Here is a 26,675-nt window from a genome sequence, read left to right as displayed (position 1 = left end):
TTTAAAGGACAATTTAAGATAATTACCCATATTTTTACAGTTTTAAATTAACTTATGAAATGATAGTGACAACAAAGAAACTTTATCAGCTCAAATCCCGTAGACCATCCTTTCCAGTATTTTTCACTCTTCTCTTTTCCTGTCTTATTTTTGGAATATTTGAGGCTGATAAACATGGAGCCACTAACACTTGGTTCAGAAGAACATGAGCAATGTAGTGTTTGTACAAGACAAAGATTTCTTTGAGGTTCCACTCTTCGATCAGCTCTGTGGGTGGACCTTTTAGGCTGACCACTGTGGACAGCTCTCACATGGGTACCTGTATCCTGGATTACTCTGAGGTATCCATGGAGACCAAGTGGCTGCCTGTCCCCAAGGCATAAAAATGATCTAAATTGATGCTTCTAAGTTTAAATTATTGCGAGCTATTTCTTGAGTCCCTAAAAGTTTGCAGTAGAGATCAAACCAGTCAATCCTAAAGGAAATCAACCCTGAGTATTTATTGGAAGGACTGACGCTGAAGCTCCAATACTTTGTCTACCTGATTCAAAGAACTGACTCATTGGAAAAAGCCCTGATGCTGGGAAAGATTGAAGGCAGGAGGAGAAGGGGACGACAGAGAATGAGATAGTTGGATGGCGTCACCAACTCAGTGGACATGGGTTTGAGCAAGCTCTGAGAGTTCATGACGGATAGGGAAGCCTGGAGTGCTGCAGTTCATGGGGTTGCAGAGTCTGACACGACTGAGTGACTGAACTGAAAAGTTTGCAGTAACTAATTTTGTCTTATTATTTTTCTTGATTGTAGCCTGCACAGGCTCCTTTGTCCATGAAATTCTCCAGGCAAGAAAACTGAAGTGGGTTTCCATTTCCTTCTCCAGTAAAATGAATACATGCTCACTATAAATAAAATTAAATTATTAAAGAGATCCCCATCAATGTGTCTCCTTAATCCCACTCAATAATTTCTATTGACAATTTGATTAAATGTCCAGATTTTTTTACATGTATTTAAGAATGTACATATAAAGATATATAATTACTTTTATGGAGATGATAATAGTCTATATATTTGAGCAACTGGTTTTAAAAATCAATACTTTGCTGCTGAAACAAAGATATGAGAAAAGATCAGCATTTGTGTTCAAGCTGCCATTTATATTTCTCTGTCACAAAGTCGAAAAGGGATTACCATTTTGTAAACAGCGATTAAGGTGCAGAATCCAAATGTGTACATTTATTGGCACATGCTGAAGTCTTGGCTGTGGAGTGAAACATCTTAAATCCTATGTAAACAGATGTACTAATTGGAGTTTTTTTTTAACATCTTCCCCTTCTACAAAGGCCACACATATTTGTAATTATTTCACTGTTTAAGAGAGAATCTCATTCATTAACTCTGGTTTACCAACACACCTGGCTAGAAAGAATATTGTTTGCTGGAAATAAATCTTAGGGGGTTGGTGGTCATAGTAGGATTCGTTAGAGTGAAGGGCTATGCAGCTATTATTGTGAAGATTTTATAATGGTCATATCATAAGTGATAGTGTTGTGGCCTGGAAGTTAATGTTCTTTCCTTAGATCTGAAAAGACTTTCAATGGCTTCTTTTTGGTTCTCAAATATACTGCTAACGGGAGTACAAATGGGCACAGACTTTCTCAGAAGCAATTTCCCAGTGTCCATCAAGAGCCTTAAAAATACTTCCAATCCAGTAGTACTACTTCTCAAAACAGTGCTGGAGGAGATCATCTGAAATGTGGATAAAGTTATGTATAATTATGTTCATTCCTGTGTTTTTCCTAGTTGCAAAATTGTGCATAGCCTAAATGCGTTGTAATTGGGGCCTTTCTAAGTAAATTCTCTAAATACTGATATCATGGAGATTTGCAGTTATTTTAATGAAACAAATTAATGACATGGGAAGTATTTGTGATGTAATATTAAGGGGGAAGTCAGTATACAAAACTGTTTGTATTTTATGATCTTAACCATGGGAAATGTCTTCACACACAAATGCACATACATACAAACAGGAAAGGAAAAATCCAGGTAATACTGATTACCTCAAAATAATGTGAATTTATAGATGACTTCAGTTTTCTTTTTTGTATTTTACAGCATCTTCTAAATTTTCTACAATGAGAAAATTACTTTCTCAGTAATATTGTTTAAAGTAAATGTTTAATATCTTTTTAGATCTAAGCCATTTATATAATATTTACATTTCTCAGGATTTTATATTTCTTATTCTGGAATGTATAAATGTGTATATGTAGTTTAGCTACACAAACCAAACATTATAGTATTAGTATCTTAAAATGATATATTTTAGTTTTAAAACATCAGCTTAGTTTAGTTCAATATAATTGATAATGAGGTAAAGCTGAAGATTTGACCTACTCTAAAATACCTGATATCTAGAAGTATGAGCTGATAATTCAATAACTTAATTGCTTTCCATGATGATGCAGAGATTTGTTTATGAGCAGGATAGTCAGGAAATAAAACCTTAGACTAGTTTATGTTTGGTGCTCCAATATCTTAGGTGCTTTCTTTTATTAAAAGCAGAAACACACATGGTCTTCCATAAGTACAAGTGCACACTGTTTTTTCTCCTTGGTGTGCTCCCTGTCCATTACTCCCTCCCCTTTTCCTTTAGCTTTCTTCAGGCCCTTCCTGTATGATTGGGATATAAATTTTATATACTGTAAAAGCTCATCATTGTAAAGTGTGCAATTCAGTGGATTTCAGTATCTTCACATGGCTTTACAATCATCACCATTGTCTAAATCCAGAACATTTTCATCATCTGCCCCCAAGAACCTCATCCTATTTAGTAGTCACTCCCCATTCCTCCCTCTCCTTAATTCCTCCTTATTCCTTGATTTTCAGAGGCTCTTAAAATACTTGAAAGTTTACTCAATTATCAGTAATGCATATAGCAAATATTTTCACATGTCAGTTTCTGTATTGCTAGGATGTGGGGAAAACTTTTAAAACCACAAGGCAAAATCTAAATACAATAAAAGAAATTATAAAACAAGATTTTCAGGGTAAAACACCAAAGACAAAGAAAATCTAGGACAAAAATATTTGTAACAAGCCTGGCGTCCTGCGATTCATGGGGTCGCAAAGAGTCGGACACGACTGAGCGACTGAACTGAACTGAACTGAGTTGAATTACTACTAAGTGGGTAATCTCCCAACTCTTTTAAGAACCTTTAAAAATTAAGGAATAAAAAGATGATACACACACACACACTCTTAGAAAAATGGGCAAAAGTCATGAACAAATGGTTCATAGAAAAAGATAAACAAATGGCCCTTTAATATATGAAAAGATTCTTCCTTAACAAGAGAAATGTAAATAAAGACTACAATGTGAGAAACCAGTTTTCACTCATTAGATGGAATATATTCAAAAGCTTGGCAAGACTGAAGAAAAAGAAACTCTTACACATTGCTCACATGAATGCAAAGTTGTACAGCACCTAGAGAAGGATATGTGGCAAAATCTAATAAAACTATACACTCATTTTTTGACCTAGAAATCCCCTTTCTAATAATTTATTCTGAGGATACACTCAAGAAATACAAAACAATGTTTGCATAAAGGTATTCACTGCAGCATTCCTGATAACAGCAAAATTATTTTTACTACCTAAATGTTCATCTATACCAGGCTGGTTTACTTAACTAATACATCTGTGCAATGAAAAACAAGTCATACAAAAATGAGGAAGATATCCAAAGAAGTGATTTCTAGGAGTGAATTCCAGGGCACATGATTAAGTTGGGGGTTGGGGGGAAGGCATGGCATAAAAGAATTTGTTTATTTTTTACAAAGAGAAACACAGAAAGCATAAACGAAAACTAGTGAAAATGATTAATTACTATAGGATGTGGTTGAGGGTGAAGTGGAAGGGATAGAAATGAGGCTTTTAAAAAGTATAGACTTTTGAAACACGTGTTTTACGTATTAAATAAAGTTAAAGGCAGTAAAATATTTGAAGGCAAAATCAAATGAGTGCTGAGTCACTTCAGTCGTGTCCAGCTCTGTGATACTATGAGCTTTAGCCTGCCCAACTTCTCTGTCCATGGGATTCTCCAGGCAAGAATACTGGAGTGGATCGCCACTCCCTTCTCCAGGGGATCTTCCTGACCCAGGGATTGAACCCACGTTTCTTATGTCTCCTGCATAGGCAAACAGTTTCTTTACCACTAGTGCCACCTGGGAAGCCCACAGTCAAATGAGGCTGTCTATCAGATTGATAATATAAGCACACAGAATAAAGAATTTAGATAACTTTTGAACAGAGTGCTCCCTGTTTATGCTGAAATCATTGTGGGAAACTTTGTTGGGAAAGTGGATATTTGCACAGTTTGGAAGTATCACCCACAAATTCTTTGCTAATTATAAAAAGAGAAAAGACATTTTGCAGTGGAGAGTGCGAGCAGGCATCACCTTAGCCAAGTAATCAAACCTCTTTCTTTAAATTGTGGTAAAATACATTTAACATTAAATTTACCATTTAAACTATTTTTAAGCATATGGTACTGTGGCATTAAGTACATTCACATAGTTGTGCAGCCATAACCACTATCCATTTGCAGAACTGTTTGATCTTCCCGAACTGACAGTCTGTACCCATTGTAAGTAATCAACATTTGTATCATCCAGTAACGGACTAGCTTGATCTTTTGTGTGTGCTGTGGAGATGGGATGTGAGGTGCACTTCAACTTTGGGATATTCTTGCCAAAATATTTAGCTTGAATCTAATAATGAGGAAATAACCAGACAATTCCAGAATGCACTATATCATATACAACTCCTGGCTTAGTCTCCAAAAGTATCAACAACTTGAGAGATACCTACCTACATACATAAAAGGCAGGAAGATTGTTCCAGATGATAAGAATCTAAAGAGACACGACAACTAAATGTTCAGACTCTTTGAATCCTGGATTAAAGAAAAAAAACAATTATAAAGCACATTTCCAGGGACAGTTGGAATACACACTGTATATTACACAAAATTATGGTATCTGTTAAATTTCTTGGGTATGATAGTTATAGGGTATGATGGTATTGTGATTATACGGGAGACTGTCTTTGTTCTTAGAGGTGAAATCCATGATGTCTAACTTATTTCTAAATGGTTCTTCAAATAAATTAATAGACTAATTGTATTTCGTTTATTATATATATTTTCACATATATGAAAAGAGGAGAGAAAGAAAGACATAGTAAAATAAGATTTGGGGAAAAAGGAGGCAATACACAATAAAATAAAATGGAACTACTATATTATTAAAGGAACTGTAGGTAATATGATAGTTTTGATAAATATGGATACTTTCAGCTTATAGTTTATGCTTTTACTCGTTTTACTCATCACATTTTAAACTAGATAATCAAACTACATAAATCTTTTCTTGAACTCGATTCCTTTGGTTCTTATGCTGTAACATAAGGTTTACATAGGTCTTTAATTCAGCAAGTAAAATTAAAATTGAATATGTCTTCAAAGATACATTTTGTGGAATTTGATTACATTGTTTATTTAGAGAGGGAACCTAGTTGTAAGATTTTAGATTCTTAAATATGACAACGTGGAAAGGTTTTTAAAAAGCATTTCTAATAGACTTCCTCCCATGCAGATTTAATAATACTACAACTTCAGATGGTGACTTGTTCCCTTAAAAAGCATTTTTGTTCTCGAGAGCAGAGATGCACAAAATAGAAATGAAATCAGCATTTGGTCAATGTGAGTATATTATCTGAGTCAACATGAATCCTTACGTTATTCTGTATTAAAATGTCTCTTTCAGGAGGTGAAATTGACTGTGTGGATAAGGATGGTAACACTCCTCTTCATGTGGCTGCAAGATACGGTCATGAGCTTTTGATTAACACCTTAATAACCAGTGGAGCTGACACAGCCAAGTAGGTTACAGCAAAAATACAGTGGATTAATTGCCACATGTGGGAGTACTGCCAAAGGGGTTCTGCCATGCTGTAGATAGATCCTATTTGTCCAAGTTAAGGTAGATCTGCAACATTATGCTAAACACAAATTAAATTTGAACTAAATTAAGTGATTTTTAATGACAGTTGCAAGGAAGAACCAATTTTATTTTTCAGCTATATCAGAAAGAGGCCTATTTCAGTGGTTTTAATTAAGGGAACTTGAACGTTATTCCTAAATCTCTGTTTTTTTAATATTCTGTTTTTTCCAATGTACAGTGTTAGTTAAGCAGGAAAAATAAAACATAATTGGGCAAACTCAGATTTTATTCAGAGTACCGTTTTGCATATGTTAATAACCCATGTTTAATGATATGGTTATACTGTGCAATTGAGTAAATCTGTCACATAAGGAAGAGGGACCTGACTTAATTTTGTACTTCAATTCAACAAGAATATGTGAAGCATCTATATGAATCCATTGCAATGTTGGGTGCTGTGGGAAATTTCAGATATACGTTACCTGGTTGGTACCTCCCAGGAGCTCATAATTTTGTTGGAGGCCCAAAATCCACTTAAGATGAAGAACCATGCAAGACCGTATTTAGCAAAGTTCAAAATGTAAGAATTAAAGATTTTAAAATTTAAAAAATAAAAAACTAAAAACTAAAAAAAAAAAAAAAAAAAAAACCAAAATGAAACAGAACTTTAATGGCAAAATATTTGGTGTAGACAATATATGCCATAGGGTGTAGACAGGAAGGAGAGAGCTCAAAGGTGGCCGTAGTTTTTAAGGACAAGGTGATTTTTAGGTAGACTTTGAAGGATGGGAATTATGTGAATAGAGCAGAGAGTGGCAGACTTCCCAAGCAGGAAGGAAAGCAGGAGCAAATACCGCTCCCACGGGGAGGGTGGCCTAGTGGGGTGGAAGTTGGCCTGGTGAAGTGGAGGGTGTGTGATGGTGCCATGCTCTGCCAAAAGCTGCCTTATATCATGGTGGGAGACCCAGCCTTTAGTGGGCACTAGCTGGGCTCCGGTTCAAGCTGCCTTATTTGTGAGATGTGTGACCTTGAGCTTGTTGCTCAACCTGTCCGCACACTGACTTCTTCATTTGGCAAATGGGAGTAAAATAGTATCTACCATAGGTTTGTTATGAGGATTAAAGGACTTAATTACTAGTAAAGCTCTCCGGTATGTGTTAAGATCTGTGTGTGAGTTATCTAAATGCATCTGCTAAGGTATGCAACAAGATAATCCAACTTAATAGCTCTTTGAACAGTGCCTGGCTTATAGTAAGCTATCAGTAAATGCTAACTATTAATTATTATATTATTAACTAATTATTAATTTAAGTTATTATTAAGTATTGCTTCATAATATCTAGCATGTTAGGGGAGTGGAAAGAGATGAGTTGGAAAGGCAGGACGAACCACATTTCAGAGGACCTCGAACATCTTGCTGAGGAGTTGGATACCATTCTGAGGCATTCAGAAGTTGTTAAAGAATTATAACAATGTGTAGGGCAGGTTGTATCTAATGATCCCATTTGTGTGTAAGAAAGATCACTCTAATAGCAGTCCAGACAGACTGAAAGTGGTCCATACTTAAAACACTTGACAGAGAGAACAAGAAATGAGCTCTTAGGCTAAGGACAAGACTGAGGATGGAGAGACACTGACAAATATTAATAGCAAGAACAGTGGGTTGTCTCAGAAGAGAAAGGAATCCACTTCAAGTCAAAGGACCTGTTTGACTGGGAGGTTGCAACTCTGAAGCAGCACCTCAGTTTCCTGGAAAGAGCAGTGTCCTAGGGTTTCGGAGGCATTCACCAGATTCTAGAGTTGCAAGCAGCCGTGGCAACCCAAAGTCAAAGATCTTAAATGTTCAGTGTCAGTTAAGCAGAAATAAAGTGTTTAGGCACAAACTATCTTCACCCTGTGATACGTTCATATTTTCAGTGATTTTTTCAGATTTGAACTCATCTGAAAAATGAGTTTTTTAAAAAAAATTTGAACTTTATCCCTGAGGGATAAAGATAAACAGGGCTCAATACTTAAAATTTCTGAAAAACCACATTTAATGCAGTAAGCACAAAGTCTATTTCCTTGAGATTATTTTACCTTCAATTTGTACAAACTCAAAGTATGTGGCAAAAATGCCTTAGGAATGATGTTGTTGGTCAAGTAGCCTTTCTTTCTACTGACCGTGCTGGGGACACTGGCCAGGGAAACATTGTCCCAGCCTCAAAGAGCCACATATGCTTCCTTCTGCCCCAGCATATCTGGGGTTAAGACTTGCTTTCTTCAGTAACAGTGGTTCATTAAGGCAACAACTGTGTGTGTGTGTGTGTGAGTGAGTGTGTATGTTGTGTGGGGAGGGAAGTCACCTAAAGGGAAAATATCCAAGTGAAGGCACAGGAGAATTGATGGTTGAATTTGCTAAAGGCTTGGGCTTCCCTGATAGCTCAGTTGGTAAAGAATCCGCCTACAATGCAGGAGACTCCGGTTCAATTCCTGGGTCAGGGGGATCTGCTGGAGAAGGGATAGGCCACCCACTCCAGCATTCTGAGGCTTCCCTTGTGGCTCAGCTGGTAAAGAATCTGCCTGCGGTGTGGGAGACCTGGGTTTGATCCCTGGGTTGGGAAGATCCCCTGGAGAAGGGAAAGCCTACCCACTCCAGTATTCTGGCCTGGAAAATTCCTTGTACCGTATGTATAGTCCATGGGGTCGCAAAGAGTCGGACTGAGCGACTTTCACTTTTCCCCAGAAAGTCACTGTTCTCTAGGCTCCTTGAGGATTTATCTAGGGTAGCTCATTAAAGAGGAGTAAAACAGGCCTTTCCTTCTATAAATAAGTGAACAAAAAAGAGCATTTATGAAAATAACCCATTTTAATTCATAAACAATATGGCCAGTGTATTTTTAAAGATCTCTTTATGACAAGTTTTATAGTCATTACTTTCTGATGAATTTATTTGCATCTTATTTTCAGGTCTTGATTAAATGTTCTTTGTTTTTCTTTTTCGTTTCTCTGAACTTTGTCAGTTTCTGCAGTGTGACTTGGTGCTTATGCAACTTTATGTGGTATCAAAGCCATTGGGTTTTTTCTTCTTTGTCAGATTTGGGGTACTTGTCTCTAGGATTTTTTTAATTTGTATTCCATCTTATCAATTAAACTCTCACTGCTTTTTCTGCCTCAATTGTAGCAGAATTAGTGGTATTATAGTTTTACAGGTAACTGATTCTGATATTCTTACATTCACTGAATATCTGTTGATGGCTTGTTAAGTATCACCCACTGTGTTAGGTTCTGGGGTCGCAGAGCTTGCTGCCAAGGAGTTTATAGCCTGTCGAAGTGGGAAAAGTAAAAGTGAAAGTGTTAGTCACTCAGCCGTGTCCAACTCTTTGTGACCCCATGAACTGTAGCCCATGAAGCTCCTCTGTCCATGGAATTCTTCAGGCAAGAACTGGATTGGATTGCATTTCCTTCTCCAGGGCAAGAATTAAATAGGCAGTGATAATCATACATGCTAAGTTTGATGGCAGAACAACTGCCCGGTGCCACTGGAGTACAGGAGAACATATATGGGATGTATCAGGACCAGCAAAGCTTCCCAGAAGAGGGATGGTTAACTGGTATGACAAGTAGCAATTAGTCATATAACTGAAAGTCTTTCAGGTCTTAAGCATCTGCTTAGATTACTTTTATTAAAATGTTTGAATATGTATAAACATAGGACTAAATAGAGACTCCCTAGGCTTTTGAGTCTCATATAGCAATAAATTTTAACAAATTACAAAATACATACAAAAAGAAACCCACAGTGTTCACCATAACTGCACAGGACAATAATAACAAATGCTCATGAGTTCTTACTTATGCTAGGCCCCACTCTGAGAGGTTACATTTAACTGTCACCACAACCCCATGGGGTAAGTGCTGTGATTATGCCCATCTTACAGGTGAAGTAAAGGAGGTTTAGTTAGCTTTCTGAGGTCACAGAGCGGTGGGTGGAAACAGGACACCATCCTTGACCACCTGGATCTGGAGCCTCAGCTCCTAGGCAGGAGACTTGCTGCCTCTCCATGTAATGGATGATGTGATACTTAGCATTTTGCTTGTAATTGTGGTCCTGGTGACTAAGATGCTGAGTTTTTTGGATCCAGTACATAACTATGGAAGTGGAGGTTTTGCAGTGACTTAAAGTGGTGGGCAGTGGACCTGTCACATGGCACAGAAACCTTTACTCAGACTATTGCCAAATTTTGTGCATACAGGAGGCTCAGTGTGCTACATTATCATTGCCCTTCCTGAATTCAGACATTTCATTTTCTATTAAGTCCACCTTTATTCTCAGTGGCTCCTGCCAATTAAAGTAGTACTACATAGCACAGCTGTGATCCTAAGTATCATACAAATGTCAGTGCTGAAATTTTGCAGAGGTGTGTGGTGATAAGGTGGCCTTTTAGATGCACTAAAATATGCTTTTATGCCACCTGTTTTAGATTATAATCAAAAGGGAAAAACAATATAAAATTGTCACAGAGAGTTCTTAAAAGCCCAAAGATATTCCAGCAACCCCCAGAGATGTACTGACTAGTTTGAGAAATACCATGAGAAGCAGGAGAGTTTGAGTTGTGAAAGTTTCAGGAGGAGGGCCTGCATGTGAAAACCCAGGGCTCTTCCAAGAGGAATGGAAGGAAGTTCAAAGATCCTAAGAACACGTCTAGGTTAAGCAGTAGTCAGATCCAGAAGGGGCTTTGTAGCCATGTTAGAGTATTTGGACTTTGATCCAAAAGGAACCTCTGAAAATGTCTGCAGGTTGTAAATAGCAAGGACCAGGCTTCATTTTTGTCAGTTAGGCCAAGTCCCTGTAACTTAGTGGTGCATGATAAATACTTGGAATGACATAGATTAAAATTAATAAGAAATTTATTTTATAGTTTCATCACTTGACTTGGGCTTCCCTGGTGGCTCAGATGGTAAAGCATCTGCCTGAAATGCAGGAGACCGAGTTCAACCCCTGGGTCAGAAAGATCCCCTGGAGAAGGGAATGGCTACCCACTCCAGTGTTCTTGCCTGGAGAATCCCCATGGACAGGGGAGCCTGGTGGGCTACAGTCCATGGGGTCACAAAGAGTTGGACGCAACTGAAATGACTAACATTGATCACTTGAATAAGTATCATAGAATCATTTGATGATCAAAAATCATCAACATTTTTGTCTCACCTACCTGGTGGGTAAAACTAAACCAATCCCACCTTTCCTGAGAGAGTTGAGAGATGAGTATTATAAAAGATTTTTTAAAATGGGGTATAGTTGCTTTGCAGTGTTAACGTTAGTTTCTGCTGTGCAATGAAGTGAATCACCTACGTGTGAACATGTACCACTTCCCTCTTGGACCTCCCATCCCGCCCCTGCCCTGATCCCCAGACCCGTCCATCTAAGTCACCACAGAGCACCAAGCTGATCTCCCTGCACCGTACAGCAGGTTCCCACTAGCTATGTATTTCACACATAGTAGTGTGTATATGTCAGTCCCCTCTCAATTGATCCCCTCTCCCCCAGCACCTGCGCATGTCCGTTCTCTACGTCTGCATCTCTGTTCCTGCACTGCAAATAGGTTCATCTGTAAGAATTTTGAAACACAGAAAGAAGGCAGAAATGCTAGTTGGTCACACTTCATTCTTGGCTTTTAAGGAAGTACAACCTTATTACAACCTCAAAACTCACAGACTGCTGATTATCCAGCTAAACTAATAATAATGGCAATGGAACCATGGGCCAGATATCCTATTTAACACTTTATGTTCATTATCTCAATTAGTCCTTCCAATTGCTCTATAAGATTGACACCATTATTATCTTTATTTTCCAGGTGAGGGAGCCATTATGTACTTTCCAAAGTCCAAATAGCTAGCACATGGAAAAGTTAGGACTGAAACCCAAAGGTTCTCACCCCATCACCTTAACCACAGTGTTTTTTTTTTTTTTTTTTTAAACATATGGCCTAAGGGAAGGTTCTAGAAAGGCCTGGATATGGAAAGGGACAGCCATGTCCTCCTGAGCCAAGGGGGAAACTTAAAAGAACTGATATTCTAATGGTGCAAAAGCCCTGTCCTCACCTCTGATGGCTCTGTGCAGTTTATTCTGGCCTCATTTATTCTGAAATAACTGGGTAGGAGACCCCAGCTAACAGCTAAATTAGAAATAGCTAATACAAATGTGTTCCATTAATTTTATGACTGGTCAAATAAATGTAGCAGATTAACTGGAATTGGTCTTCCCTTTCCTGTAATTTATGCACTGTTAAGTTTAGTGTTATCTGACATCTTTATTTCTTGATCTTCCTTGCTGTATCTGATGAAGTCAGAGCCATGTTTCTCATTTGACTAGGACAGTCAAATCCTAAGTTTCTTGCTAAAGGTTTTAGGATCCTTTCTTTATAAGCAGTCTTATTTCATAGCAATAAAGGAGAAATTTTATTTGTAATGCATGAATCACTTCTGAAGTGATTCAGAAATTCTGAGTTCTATTTTTATTTGCTTGCCATCTTCACCTGATACTTAGTTTTTCTATTTGAACTGGCACATCATAGTCGTTTGAATACCAGTACTAGTACTTGAGTCTAGATTAATGTATTTGCTACATTGAGGTAGTGGCTTTTTGTTAACTATGGAATATATCAAAGAGGATATTTTTTCATTAAAAAAATTTATTGAAGTAGAGTTGATTTACTGTGCTTTTGGTGTACAGCAGAGTGATTCAGTTATTATTTTTTTTTTCAGAATTTTTCCATTATAGGTTGAATATAGTTCCCTGTGCTATGCAGTAGGTCCTTGTTGTTTATGTTTTTTAAAACTTATTTTTAATTGAAGGATAATCGGTTTACAGTACTGTGTTGGTGTCTGCCATACATCAACATGAATCAGCCGTTGGTATACATATGTCCCTCCCTCTTGAACCTCACTCCCGCCTCCCTCTCCTTCCCACCCCCCTTGGTTATTACAGAGCCCTGGTTTGAGTTCCCTGAGTCACATCACAAATTCCCATTGGCGGTTTAACATATGGTAGTGTACATGTTTCCACACTGCTGTCTCTGTTTGTCCCACCGTCGCCTTCCCCCCACCCCACCCGTGTCTATAAGTCTGCTCTCTATGTCTGCATCTCCATTGCTGCTCCGCAGATAGGTTCATCGGTACCATCTTTCTAGATTCCATATATATGTGTTAATATACGATATTTGTTTCTCTCATTGATTTACTTCACTCTATATAATAGGGTCTAGATGTATCCACCTCATTAGGACTGACTCAAATGTGTTCATTTTCATGATTAAGTAATATTCCCTTGTATATATGTACCTCACCTTTTTATCTATTCATTTGTTGATGGACATCTAGGTTGCTTCCATGTCCTAGCTATTGTAAATAGTGCTGCAGTGAACATTGGGGTACATGTGTCTTTTCAATTTTGGTTTCCTCAGGGTATATGCCTAGTAGTGGGATTGCTGGGTCATATAGTGGTTTTATTCCTAGTTTTTTTTAAGGAATCTCCATACTGTCTTCCATAGTGGCTATATCAATTTACATTTCCCACCAACAGTGCAAGAGGGTTCCCTTTTCTCCACAGCCTCTTCAGCATTTATTGTTTGTGGATTTTATCAAAGAGAATTTTTCCTAGGCCTTTTAGAGTTCTGCCTTCCTTGCCTTCTCAGTTGTATAAGTAGCTGCAGAAAAAAAATGAAACTATTAGCTAATATAGAGTGTGGTGAATTATCTAAAGACAGTGGGGTTAAATGTTAAGTTCGGTTAGAAGTATTAGCAGTGAAGTTTATGGAATATGTTATAACACTGAGTCTATTAAACTTTTATACTTTTTATGTTTTTCTTAATTGTTTTATTATAGTTTAATACTATTTTCCCTAAGTCATTTGCTTGTATTGTTTAATGTAAAGGTAACTATTTTATGTACCTATATAAACTATATCATAAATATTATGTGTAGTACTTATGTATGTATGTTGATATTATTAAAATATTTATATTTTTACACACACATACATGTACATAGAAAGAATGAGGAAGACTCAAAGAAATATTTAAAATTCCACTCCTTGATTTAGTCATATTCTTACAGGAATTCACAATGATTCTAGAAAATGTTCTATCCATTTTCTTCTTGCAAGCATCTAGCAATGTTTAATCATAGATATTTGCCTTAACTTCTCAAAACAGATAAAATGGCTAGGTAAAATCTTATTAGCTTTAAGTTCCATTTAGTAAAGACCTTTTAAAATAGGTTATACATTAAAAAAAATTAGTATGTTTCATTGGCATCAGAAGGGAACAATATAAATAGTGCAAATAAAAAGCCTCTTTCCCATCCCCCAACTCCCTCTTCCTTTTCATGAGCATCAAGGTTGTCACTGATGCAATTGCTTTTCAGAAATTTTTTTTCGTAAATGATGAGAGAGGCAATTACAAGCAGTTCTCCTCCACAAGACACTGCCCAGAAGACGGGCAAATTGCATCCCTTGATGGATGCCAGCTATTATATACACTGGGTTGGAAATCTCCATATAGGGAAAGGAAAATGAACAGAGGGAAGACTGAACAAAAACATCAATAAATAGAAGTTTTCATGAAAAGAGAGAGGTGGTTAATTGCTGGCAGACTCAGATTTTGCAGAATGCCAAATACCTTGAATTATCTGTGAACATATATATACTTTTACAAATTCATGAACAGCATAATAACTTTCTATATAGAAAATAAAATTCATCTATCTTAAGCTTAGCAAATTCAAGTCATATGTGTTTTTTATTCAATATAGAGTGTGGAAATGGGCCACTTTGTGACAGGGAAGAAACTTAGATGTCTCATGTTGCAGGTGTAAATATAGACAGCCTGTACTCCTTATGTTATGGTGTGGATTTAAAAAATCTGAAATATATTGTCTGAATGAAATGTGATGTTATGAGACAAGATCACTAACGTGCTTTCAAGTACACAGGAACTGCCTGATGATGCGGTGTGTTTTGAATTATGAGTCAGCACAGAACTTTGGGTCCTCGTTTGAGGAGAAGTGATGGGCAGGAGGGGGAGGCTTTAATTCTAAGGGCAGAAAGCACTGCCGTCAGAGGGCTGTCTGTCCCTCAGAGGATTGTTCCAGGGACTATGTTATGGTAGAGGTCAGTCTAAGAAGTCCTATTCTGGATTCTTTCTGTACTACTGTTAGGGAAAATTGCTAGATTTATGAAATATATGTAAGGTTAAAGTTAACTATTTCGTGACTGGTTTTCTTATGTGGGTAAATGTGCAATATAAAAGGCTACCAGAAAGATGAAGTTTCACTTGTCAAAGGTAAGCATTGGTTTTTATTCTCATCCAAAATTTTATTTCTAATAAAACAACCATTACTAATTGTTAGCAAAAAGATAACACATAGTAGGTCAACAATAAATATTTATCAACTCAAGGAATAAAACAAGTTGCTTTGCAAAGTTGAGAGTTTGTCAGCTTCTTGTCTTATTTTCCCCAGCACTTAGCAAAGTATCTGATGCTTATAAAGTGTTGAATAGATGAATGAATGAATGTGAATGATACATAAAATTGCTAAGCTGAAAGGATAAAAGAGAAATTAATTTTAAATGCTAAGAGTCACTGTTTACGTGAAATGTTTTCTTAAATATATTTTTCTATTGTTATGGGATTTGTCACTGTGGTTTAAGTCCAGGATTTTATTATTTTAAAGTAGAAATGATTGCATAATTATTTCAGCCAGGAGTCCCTAGGCAAGGTCTCATGGATTTAATTTTCATCAGAGACCTTCTAGAAAGGTCACCCCCTTCTGCATGTATCAGGAGATCTATAATCGTGAGCTGCTCTGTTTTTTTCTTCCTCAGGTGTGGAATCCATAGCATGTTCCCCTTACATTTAGCTGCCCTCAATGCTCACTCTGACTGCTGCAGAAAGTTACTGTCATCGGGTAAGTAACTCCATTACCACAGATGACGCTTAATCTGTCCTGTAAATGAGCCGTGTAGCTTCAGGTGTCTGGTCAGAGTGAGTGCCTGCCTGTGCTTCATGTCATTCATGATCTGATTGGCAGGATGAGCTGTGTCCACAGCTACCTGCATGTGACAGCTTCCAGCAGCTCATGGTGTTGAAACTGTCTGAACGTCAGTATTCTGCCCCGGAGTGAGAGTCTTGTCTGTTTATCAAGTTAGAACTCCAGTGATCCAGAGTGGGAGGCAGGCAGGGATGGGCATAGCTTACAGGATGTTTGTCGTAGGAGGAGAAGACATCTTTGAGGCTTAAACTGGTGATGTAACATTTCATATTCTTCAACAAAGAAAAAAGGCTAAATCCCCTACCTTTTAATAGTAGAAATGTTAAATTACCATCCCACTCCGTGGGCTCTGAAAAATCACTGTGGTTGATATCCCTCCAACTAGGTTTTATTTTTATTTTTTTAATGCGGGCCTGTTTGGAACCAAGAAATTCTTTCTGGTTTGGAGCTTTGCTAATCTTTCTTATCAATGATTCTGACAACCTCCATGTATTAAGAAGTTCCTGGCTTTCAAAGGTGATAGAGATCTGCAAGGCAAAGACTGTTTATGAATTAATTCAGCAGATATCCCAGAGGCTTTTTTTATTCCTTTAAGTTCTTTACTTATGGTTGATTCTGCTTTCACTGCTTTTGGCATGTTTAAAAATAACCCCTGCATGAAAGCACGTTTCCCAAATCTTACACCAACTGTAAGCTAATAATACGCTTAAGAAAATCTCTCTTCTAGCATGTTATGATTACTACTTTGCCTTCCATGTTTTCTCCATGTGTTCTGTCTGCCTGTCTATTGCCCTACTTATCTCAAATTGGTTTCATAAATTTTTATCCTGGGATTGAAATATGGGGCTGCAGTTCACCCAGGGCTGAATATGAAAATAAATTCTTCTTGACTTCACGGTTCTTCCTATAAAATTGCCAAGCTTGAGCAGTTACCATTCGTTTCCATGACAACCTCTTTCTGACTACAATAGCTTGCGTTCTGGTTTTTCTACTAACTGATTTTTCTGTCTCTGCAATGTTTCTTGTGGTTTAACTAGGACAAAAGTATAGCATAGTATCCTTGTTTAGTAATGAGCACGTGCTGTCTGCAGGCTTTGAAATAGACACCCCAGATAAATTTGGAAGAACGTGCCTTCATGCTGCTGCTGCAGGAGGGTGAGTAGTTAGCAATTTTAGTTGTTTTCTCATGGCCTAATTACCAGTGCATCTTAATTGACTTAAGTCATCTGTGAATCAGAGGCAACTTCTTTAATAAAATGGGTAAGAAGTGTTTCTACCAATACCAAATATCATACGTTGAATTTCCAGATTGCTCATGTGTTTGTTTTTCCAAAGAAACATCATTAGCCCATCTCATATAGGAAATATTTTTTCTCTTGTTTGTAACCTACAGAATATGTAAATACTTGGTACCTCTTCCACCAAAAGAAAATAATTTGAGATTTGTTCCTAAATTTTTTGTCTTTTGTTACTAGAAGGAGAGTTAATGATCAAGGAAATCCAAGGTTGAGTTAATTCATGTTCATTTAAAGACGTTTTAGTCCTATTTCAAAACTTATTTTTAAGTTCTAATAATGATTAAATGTGAGCAAAAGTCCAGAAAACTCAAAGGATAAGCAAGAAGTAATTTAATCCTTGCCTATTTTTTCAGTTGTAAAGAGAATTTTTTATGAGATACTGTTTTTCATATCAGTGGTTAGATTAAGACAATGATCAATACATTGTTGATATATGACCATGCATTGACCAAACATGGCTCCCCTCAGATGGCCTCGTTTGGGTATGGTGCTGGTTCTTAATCATTTTCCTAGTCTTTAGGGAACAGCAGTGCTCCATGTATAATCTGTATATGACCAAAGGCATTACCTATTTAACAGAGGTGGATTGACTGTGAAGCTTTAGGACCCCTTATTTGTACAGGTCCCTTCCAAAGTCTTGTATTTAGTTTTATTTTCATAATTTATATATATATTTAAAAAGAACCTCCTTATCCTCACCCCATCCCTCCATCAGGATCATCCTTCCTGATCCATACAACATGGATCTGTCTGCCTTTGATCCTTTGGCTTCATTCAGGAAGAGACAGGTGTTTTATATCAATTGACATGTTATACATAATGGTCTCAGAAAGTTTTTCAGTTTTATGATTTAAACAGTGAGTTCTCTGAGAAAGGTAACTGAAAAGGGTGGATATGGGGCAGGGACAGCCCTGCTTATACTTATCATTAATGAAATCATCTTTCTTATTTAAATGATAACAAAGTAGTAAATCCTAGGCCACTTCTTAGCATCCCAAGTTTGGAACAATGATAGATGAATGTCTCCTTTTATGCCCCCATTTTGAAAAATATCAGACCTGTACAGAAAGTGGCAACAAACCATTCTGGATTCATGTCTGAAACTCCTATTAGGATTAATATTTAGCTCTATGCCCTTCAATAGGAAAATTCACTTCAGTGGGTCCTTTTCTCTCTACTAAACATGATTTATTGCTTCTGCAAATGACAAAGAAGCTGGAAGATCACTACGCTCCATTACATCATTTTCGGCCTTGGTTCTACACATTCATTTACCTAGATTACCAAGACAGGGAAATGCAGCTGGTTTATTTTCCGTTAAGGAGAGTCTGGGTTGAAAATGGTTATAGTGAATTCATTCTGCTGTGATAAAAGGTAATGCTCATCCATTCTGGCTCATTGTTTAAAAGTGACATGAAATTATTATAGGTTTAAGGAGTTGTTTCATAAACTCTTGATGGTTTTGAAAGAGAATTTTAGGATAAATGATGAAACCATCACTGAAAGGTTTCATCATGTAATAATCATTAAATTCTTTAGTCATGGAATTGAAAATGTTCCATCAAGCTCTTTAATGCATTGATATATTAGCTTTGAAAAGGGATTATAAGAACTTTAGATCCTTATGATATGGCATTACTCTAATGTGTTAGGTTATTTTTGTGTTAGCAGAATTTAGTGTCCTCATTTCATCTGTGCATACACTCCGCAGAAAAGAGCTCTTTCTGAAGACAGCCCAGCAATTGACCTCTACCATCTTAACAATGCTTTCCCTGTCTTTCTAGTAATGTGGAATGTATAAAACTCTTGCAAAGCAGTGGAGCAGATTTCCATAAAAAGGACAAGTGTGGGAGGTATGTAAACAGGGAACTCTGCTTCAAGTGCCTAAATAAAAGGAGTGGGGAGCAGTCCATCTGGAAATCGTGTTATGTTGAAATGGTAAACAGGGAAGCTAGCCGGGGAGATTCCATCCTCAGAAGGAAATCCCTTTTTATAGCAAAGTGAAACACCAGCAAACCAGGCCACAAGGAAAGGGTCTCCTTTCCCAGCTTCTGTTTAGAAGCGCCAATTGTTCTGCTCCTTCTGATATAAATAACTATATCCATGTGGGAGATTGCATACTTTATAGATATTATATAAAAATATTTACATATATAAAATATGTAATCCTCCACATGGATATAGTTGAGAAAATTCTCTGTATAGCAAAGTAGAGCACTTTAGCCCTTCCAGGACAGAATTTGGTCACAAGATCTGGAGCTCTTTATTATATTTATTGAACATTTCATTTTGGGATAAATCTTTAGACACATTTTAAACATGAAATACACGTACTCACACACATACCACCCGTAATCCCTCTGGTTATTGGGATGGTTTAGAACTTTTCTTGCTTGTCCTTTGTATAGCTAAGTTGTGCTGTAGTACTAGCTGGTACAGGGAACCAGTACCAGTAAACAACATGAGGAAGGTAGAGGAAATGAGGACATGATCAAAAAAACCTCAGTTTAATCTGTTTGGAAACAGCATTTTGGGAAGAGAGATACTTTATAAAGATGGACCAGGGCCAGCTTGGGAAGGTCTTCAATTTCAAACTAAAAAATCAAGGCTTTGTTCCCTGGGGAAAATTGAAGGTTTTGGTACAGGATTATATACGTAGGTATTGGACCTTAGAAAATCCAGTTCTTCATTCATGGCAGTTGAAAGTTACATGGAGGTTGGGTTAGGGCAAAGGAGGCCAGTCTGGATGGTATTGCAAGAGCCCAGAGGAGCAGTCATGAGCAGTCATGTAGATGGGAACCAGGATAGGCCCTTGGGATGGAAAGAAAGGAGATCCACAAGTGGGTGGCCTGTCTAAGCCACCATCTTTTCAGCCTTCGTTCTAACACATAAGATATGCCAGAGAAAGGCGTATGTCTTGGCCTCCACACTCAGAGCCAAAGATCTTTCCACACCCTTACAAATACTGCTGTCTGTGCTGGTGCTGATGATGAGGATCTGTTTTCCAGACTGAATGATATAATAAACTGCTGTTTGTTTTTCAGGACTCCTCTGCACTATGCAGCTGCAAATTGTCATTTCCACTGTATTGAGACATTAGTGACCACAGGGGCCAGTGTGAATGAAACTGATGACTGGGGCCGCACCGCTTTGCACTATGCTGCTGCGTCGGACATGGATAGAAAGTAAAAACAGCCTTGTCCTGTTTCTTTGGGGGTGGGAAGAGGGGGAGATGGAAGAGGGAGGGCTGTTGAGGTTTCTTCATACTGCCTCACCGAGACTGTGAATGAAGAATCCCTCTTATCCAGACTCGAGGAGTTTGAATTGGTTCCTCCCTAACCCTGGGTTTCCCATTCTGCTCTCTTTACATTTGATTAGTACATGTCACTGCACAATTGCATCTCCTCTCTGTTCTTTGCATTGAATGCCAAGTGGAGCTGTCAAGTTCAGGTTTTCAGTTCACTCAATCAGTTCACTCAAAATCTGTCACAATTTATTTTGTCGTATACTGTGGTTTTCATCATCATCACTTACATGCTTCATTTGCTGTAAAACTTACATTTGCTGAGAAATATGTCATGTAAAAAATATCCGCCTATGCATAATCCCAATAGTGTTCAAATACAGCATCAATATTTTATTTTTAAAAATAGACATTTTTCAAACCTGGGCATGAATGCTCTTTCGGAAGCTGGAAGATAGGAAGTTGGTTGCCCTGATCATGTTTGGATTCTAGGTGGCTTGGAATGGAAAGCAAAAATAAATGAACCAGTTCTAGGGGAAAAGGTGGGAGAGATGCCCACAGCTTATGATATCATTCTCAAAGACTTGAGGATCAGGCCCTCCTTCATAGGAATACTTTTTGGTGATCCTGTTTGGAGAACTGTTGAGTTATATGGTCAGTGCTAACTCCCTTTCTTGTAGAGCAATGGCTTTCAAACATACTAGATAATTACCTGCACACCAGGCTTCCCTGGTGGCTCAGAGGGTAAAGAAAGAATCCACCTGCAATGTAGGAGACTGAGGTTCAGTCCCTGGATTGGGAAGATTCTATGGAGAAGGGAATGGCTACTCACTCCAATATCCTTGCCTGGGAAAACCCATGGACAGAGGAGCCTGGTAGGCCAAAGTCCACAGGGTCACAAAGAATCAGACACAACTGAGTGACTGACACTCACTTTACATCACGATGCAATATACAGACTCATGTATATATGCTTTATATATATGTATGGAAAATGGAAAAAAGATTTCATAAAACCTTATTTACTTTTGCTATGTATGATTCATTTTGATATCTTTTATTTCATTAAAAAAAACCTACTGACTTCAACCCACTAAATTGATTTCATAATTCAGTCATAGATCATGATCCATATTTCCAGTTTGGAAAACACTGCTGCTTTTTTTCCTTCATATGATACTGACAAGTCTGATGTAGCCTCAGGGTCCCACAGCCCCATGTTCTTAATTCAAAAACATTTATTGAACATGCATTATGTGTCAGGCTCTGTGCTATTCACTTGGAATGGAATGAGGAATAAGTATCCTTCATCTGTTAAGATCTAGAATAGGAATCTTAGATGGTGCAGAATTTCTCTGGTAGATGAGGGGTGCTTAGGAACCCATTCCTGGATAAATGAAATGCTCAACTGACAAGGAGGCAGCAAGGAATGTGGTAGGTGTCAGGGAATTTTAAGCTAAATCACTTTCTCTTTCCCTGGGGAGTTTAGAAAATTTATGGAAGAGTGGGCAGCATGATTGCTGCCTTAATCATTGATACCTTGGCAGAAGTTTTAGGAATACCATGTTCTTAACTGGATTCCTTAGGAGAGAAAAGATTTACTGGATGTACTTAGAGAGAACCATGTATATCCTCCATGAAAAATTAGTAGTGCTTGCTTCTGTGGGGTTGGGGGGCAATTCTTAAGATGTAAATTGTACCAAAATCATTAGCAACTTTGCCACTAATTGTAATTTTTTTTGTTTCCCTTTGCTGAGAAGTAAGACTATCTTAGGAAACGCCCATGAAAATTCGGAAGAACTTGAAAGAGCCAGAGAGCTGAAGGAAAAGGAAGCTGCATTGTAAGTTTCTTCTCAGCTTAAGCACAAGGTGTGGTTACTGATGCTTTGTCTGCTGCTCCAGGTTGCCACGTGGGCCAGCTTTACTATTTTGGGGTCTCCCTTGGGGTCTTGAGGAAGTGATGTGGGCTTGCCTTTGATGAAGAAGAAACTGTTCTTTTAATATATCCTTCAAATAGGCTGTTTTCATACCAGATACATACTCTTCTAAAGATACACACTCTTTCTAAAATTGAAACCGTTACAGCGATCATCACTGTGATTGGGCAGCAGTTTTTGGAAGCGGGTGTCTTAAATATCATTTCTGATTCTTCCGTGTGTCATGTGCCTCAGGGGACATACTAAAGCCTCCTCTGAGGGCCTCAGGCTCTCCTTTTGTGACCTGGGGATGACTGTTTAACAGATTCTATAAATACATGTTTTGAGGTTTCACCAAATACACCAGTTGTACTCCCCCCTCCCTCTCCGACACTCTCACCGGGTTACAAATAGCACCCTCCCCACCTGCAGACAGCTGCTCTGTCCCCTTCATCCTGCCTGCCCCTTTCTGGTGTCTTGACAGAGATTCAGCTGTTACTATGATGAAGTGAGTGCCGGCACCCAGGACTGTTGATACCTGGGAAGCTCTAATGTTTCATCCTCTGAGAGTCCTTCCTGGACTGGAAGTTGTAGCGAGAAGGTTGTGCTGTACCCAGCACAGTGCCCGGCGTGCAGCTGGCGGTCAACAACTCTGTGTTAAATGAATGAACGCGTGAATGCCCAGTGCCGACATTGTGTGTCCTGCCCCTGTGAGAGCAGGGGATGCAGTGCTCTACGAGTTTGCACTCAGTCCCTCACTTGCAAGGCCCCAGTGCAAGTTGTAGGGACTTAACTTTGTCTGTGACCGGGGTGGGCACAGGAAACAAAGCTGTAAGTAGAACAGAATAACCGCAGTTTTGCCCTAATATTCCAAAATTAAAGTAATAATATTCAAAGACTGTAAAATTTTAAGCCACCTCAGCAAATACTTCCTTCTCCAGTGAAATACAAGCTTACGTTGGGCCAGAGCAGCCCTATTCCAGCTGGTGGAGAGGGATGGAACAGGAGAAGCAGGAGAATGCAGGGACCAGCCTACTAGGGAGCTTTTGCATGCAATTAAAGGCTACTTCCTTGTGCAAATACACCCTTGCTCTAATGCGCATCTCTTGATTTTCTGGCTTAGGTGCCATAATTACTAGTCCAGGGCCCTAGGTGGTGAAAAAGACAAGCATTCCCAGTTAAAAGTGGATTTCATTTCCCTTAGGAAAAATGTGGAGAATATTCACATTCTATAATACTGTTGTTATTTCTAATAGTACTGTTGGCAATTATGGGCTTCCCTAGTGGCTTAGACAGTAAAGAATCTGCCTGCAATGCGGGGGACCTGGGTTTGATCCTGGGGTTGGGTAGATTCCCTGGAGGAGGGCATGGCAACCCACTCCAGTATTCTTGCCTGGAGAATTCCCATGGACAGAGGAGCCTGGTAGGCTAGAGTCCATGGGGTCGCAAAGAATTAAGCATGACTGAGTAACTAAGCACAGCAGAATTGACAGTTATAGTTCAGCTATATTCTGCATTAAATAGCTCTTGGGGTGTAATTCCCAGTGTTTTCCAAATTACATGTTAAGTTTATCAACTGATTTTTTAGAATATAATCCTTTCAGAAGCTGGGGATTGTGTGTCCACAAGAAAGCTATCCCTATTGAGTGATTTTATTTCAAGAGCCAAATTCAGTTTAAAATGAGTCACACCTGGGATTCAGTCTATGGGCATTTCATTATGAAAATTTAAAAAAAAAAAAAGACTTCCTTTTAAGGTACAAATCAGCAAATACATCATGATATATCAGGTCTCCAATAATAGTTTGATTTATTACAGAGCATTTTATGGATGAACCATGTGTCATGTAGGTACTTAGTTTTAAAAATTTCTCTTTCATCAGGTTTTCTAAAAATTAAAATGTCTGTTTTAATATCTGTCTCTGTGTGTGATTTATTTACTCCTTTTGCCTTATACTGAAAGATAGATAATGTCATTTTAAGGTTTCTGAGTAAAGTATAGAAATTTTCTATTGGGAGGTCTTATTTAATATACAAGCTTCTATTTAGAATCTTACGATTTTGATTTGAGTATGAATTTGAACAAGCCTGGCCTTGTAAAGGACATGTTTGTCCCTGTGTCAAGAAATATAGCTGGTATAAATAATATATCACGGTGCTCCCTGTCTGGCTCTTCCCTCTTTGACCAGCAGGGCTGTCCCATTTGCAGCAGGCCCTGAGTAGAACACATCACATCCCTCGTGTCCTGGCTCTTCAGCAAAAGCAGTACCACACTCCTTCCTCTGACCTATTCCAAAGATTGTTTTTTTCCAGAAAAGCTACAACTGTGTCAGAAAAGGCTTTTAAAATTTATTATTTATCATTTTACTCTAGTCTGTATTCCTAGTGGTACAGTGTCAGCCTCTTTCTTCAGAGGTGGTGACTGAATTCATCTTTTATATTTTTAAAGTGTTGGCCCAGTCCTTATGTCTTTTTATGATTTAGCTATTCTTAGATTCTTTTCTGTTATTGTTTTCTTAGTCTTTTAAACGTTCATTTTCCAACCTTTTGATCTCAGAATCTCCAATAGCAAGGTTAAAAAATAAACCCACCTCTTGAGGTTTATCCCTTTGCAGTGCCTTGACTACTTCTTTATTAAGCTGAAAACTTATCTTTTGAACACAGAGCTCTAAAACTTATTATTTAGTAATCATGATGACAAGCCGGTCCTGTATCTTAAGATGAAAAGGGGAAAAATATTTAATTATCCTCTAGTTCCTAAGTTCCTCCCTCTAGTTCCTAGGCTTCCCTGGTGGCTCAGCAGGCAAAGAATCTGCCTATAATTCGGGAGACCCAGCTTCCATCCCTGGGTTTGGAAAATCCCCTGGGAAGGGAACGGCAACCCATTCCAGTATTCTGGCCTGGAGAACTCCAAGGACTGTATAGTCCATGGGGTCACAAAGAGTCAGACACGACTGAGCAACTTTCATTTCTAGTTCCTAAAGCCTTTCCTGAATTCTAGAATGGCTATTTTAAGCTGAGATAAAGATAGATGCACAAAATACACATAAAACATCCAATATATAAACCCTAATTGCTGTAGAATCTTTAAAGAAACACTTCAATTCACAAAGCTCTTTGTGGCACATTCACAGTAGGAGAACATTAATATTGATTATCCCTTTTGGTCTAGGGATGTTTTCTGAAATAACATCTCGTCTTTATACTTACAGATGTCTAGAATTTCTGCTTCAACATGATGCAAATCCATCTATCCGGGACAAAGAAGGCTACAGTAGCATACATTATGCTGCTGCCTATGGCCACAGACAGTGTCTGGAATTGGTGAGCTGTTTTGATTTGTTTTCTCTAACATACACACACATACACCCACGCCTGAAAATGCTGGTCTGAATCTCTCAACAAAGGCCCTTACTGCCTAGTTCAGCCCCCACTAGAAATCACCTGGATTAAATTGATCAGGCAATTTTTTGGCAAGTGATTAAATTGTTTCCCTTCATAATATGTAGCACTCTTTGTTCCATTTATTCCCATTCTAATCTCAGAGCTAACTAATAATTGATTCTTTTCCTCATTAACTTGGACTAGGAATGTTAGACTCTGGTACAGACATAGTTTCTATTTTGAAGATAATTTGGATGTATCAAAGAAGCTTAGTATATATTTCCAGAATCACACTTAGCACCCCAGTATTTGATAACAGTGTCATAAGATGGCTTACATAACCATTAGGCAAGTTGGTTTGTCATAGTCCCACATCTATAGTTTAGGGAAAGAAACTGGCAAGAGTGTAACAGCAGAATTTACTGGAATTTTAAAACCAGCCCACATTTCAAACCTATAGTAATCAAGAAACACTTGATTTGGAGTCTGAAATTCCTCTGTTGGTATAGGTTACCAGATGCAAACTCAGATGTCTACAGGGACAAAAATATAAAATAAACAAGTGAAGTGAACCCATGTATGGAATAATAGCAGGTGGTGGGAAATGTGGCAAATAAAGAGGGAAGGTCTGTTTAAGGGGAGAAACGGCTAGTCAGCAGTAGTTGATGGAAGCCAGGTGGTACTGCAAACCCAGGTTTGCTAGAATTCCCATGTTTCAGGAGAAACTACAAATCTAGGCTTTTTATGTGGAATTTCCTGTTTTGAAAACACTGGGTGGGCTAGAAAGAAAA

At 38.1% G+C, this 26,675-nt stretch overlaps 1 protein-coding gene across 7 annotated transcripts in view; it reads left to right on the top strand.

Moving 5' to 3' along the window:
* The window catches only part of ANKRD44 (ankyrin repeat domain 44), a 313,666-nt gene that overhangs the window by 213,923 nt on the left and 73,068 nt on the right, over positions 1 to 26,675 (top strand). For 4 of the 7 annotated variants that reach the window (XM_042244027.1, XM_042244025.1, XM_042244026.2 and 1 more), the window contains exons 10-16: positions 5,834 to 5,948; positions 15,877 to 15,959; positions 17,081 to 17,198; positions 19,126 to 19,194; positions 20,386 to 20,526; positions 22,346 to 22,426; positions 25,713 to 25,824. In XM_042244027.1, the coding sequence (XP_042099961.1) occupies positions 5,834 to 5,948; positions 15,877 to 15,959; positions 17,081 to 17,198; positions 19,126 to 19,194; positions 20,386 to 20,526; positions 22,346 to 22,426; positions 25,713 to 25,824 (719 nt within the window). The remainder of the gene's footprint in view (positions 1 to 5,833; positions 5,949 to 15,876; positions 15,960 to 17,080; positions 17,199 to 19,125; positions 19,195 to 20,385; positions 20,527 to 22,345; positions 22,427 to 25,712; positions 25,825 to 26,675) is intronic. The other 3 variants (XM_027965056.2, XM_027965055.2, XM_042244028.2) reach the window with 1 other exon arrangement.

Source organism: Ovis aries, chromosome 2 (assembly GCF_016772045.2).
Source record: "Ovis aries strain OAR_USU_Benz2616 breed Rambouillet chromosome 2, ARS-UI_Ramb_v3.0, whole genome shotgun sequence".
NCBI classification, from domain to species: domain Eukaryota; kingdom Metazoa; phylum Chordata; class Mammalia; order Artiodactyla; family Bovidae; genus Ovis; species Ovis aries.
Note: the sequence above shows the minus strand (reverse complement) of the source record. Positions and strands in the feature narration are given on the sequence as shown.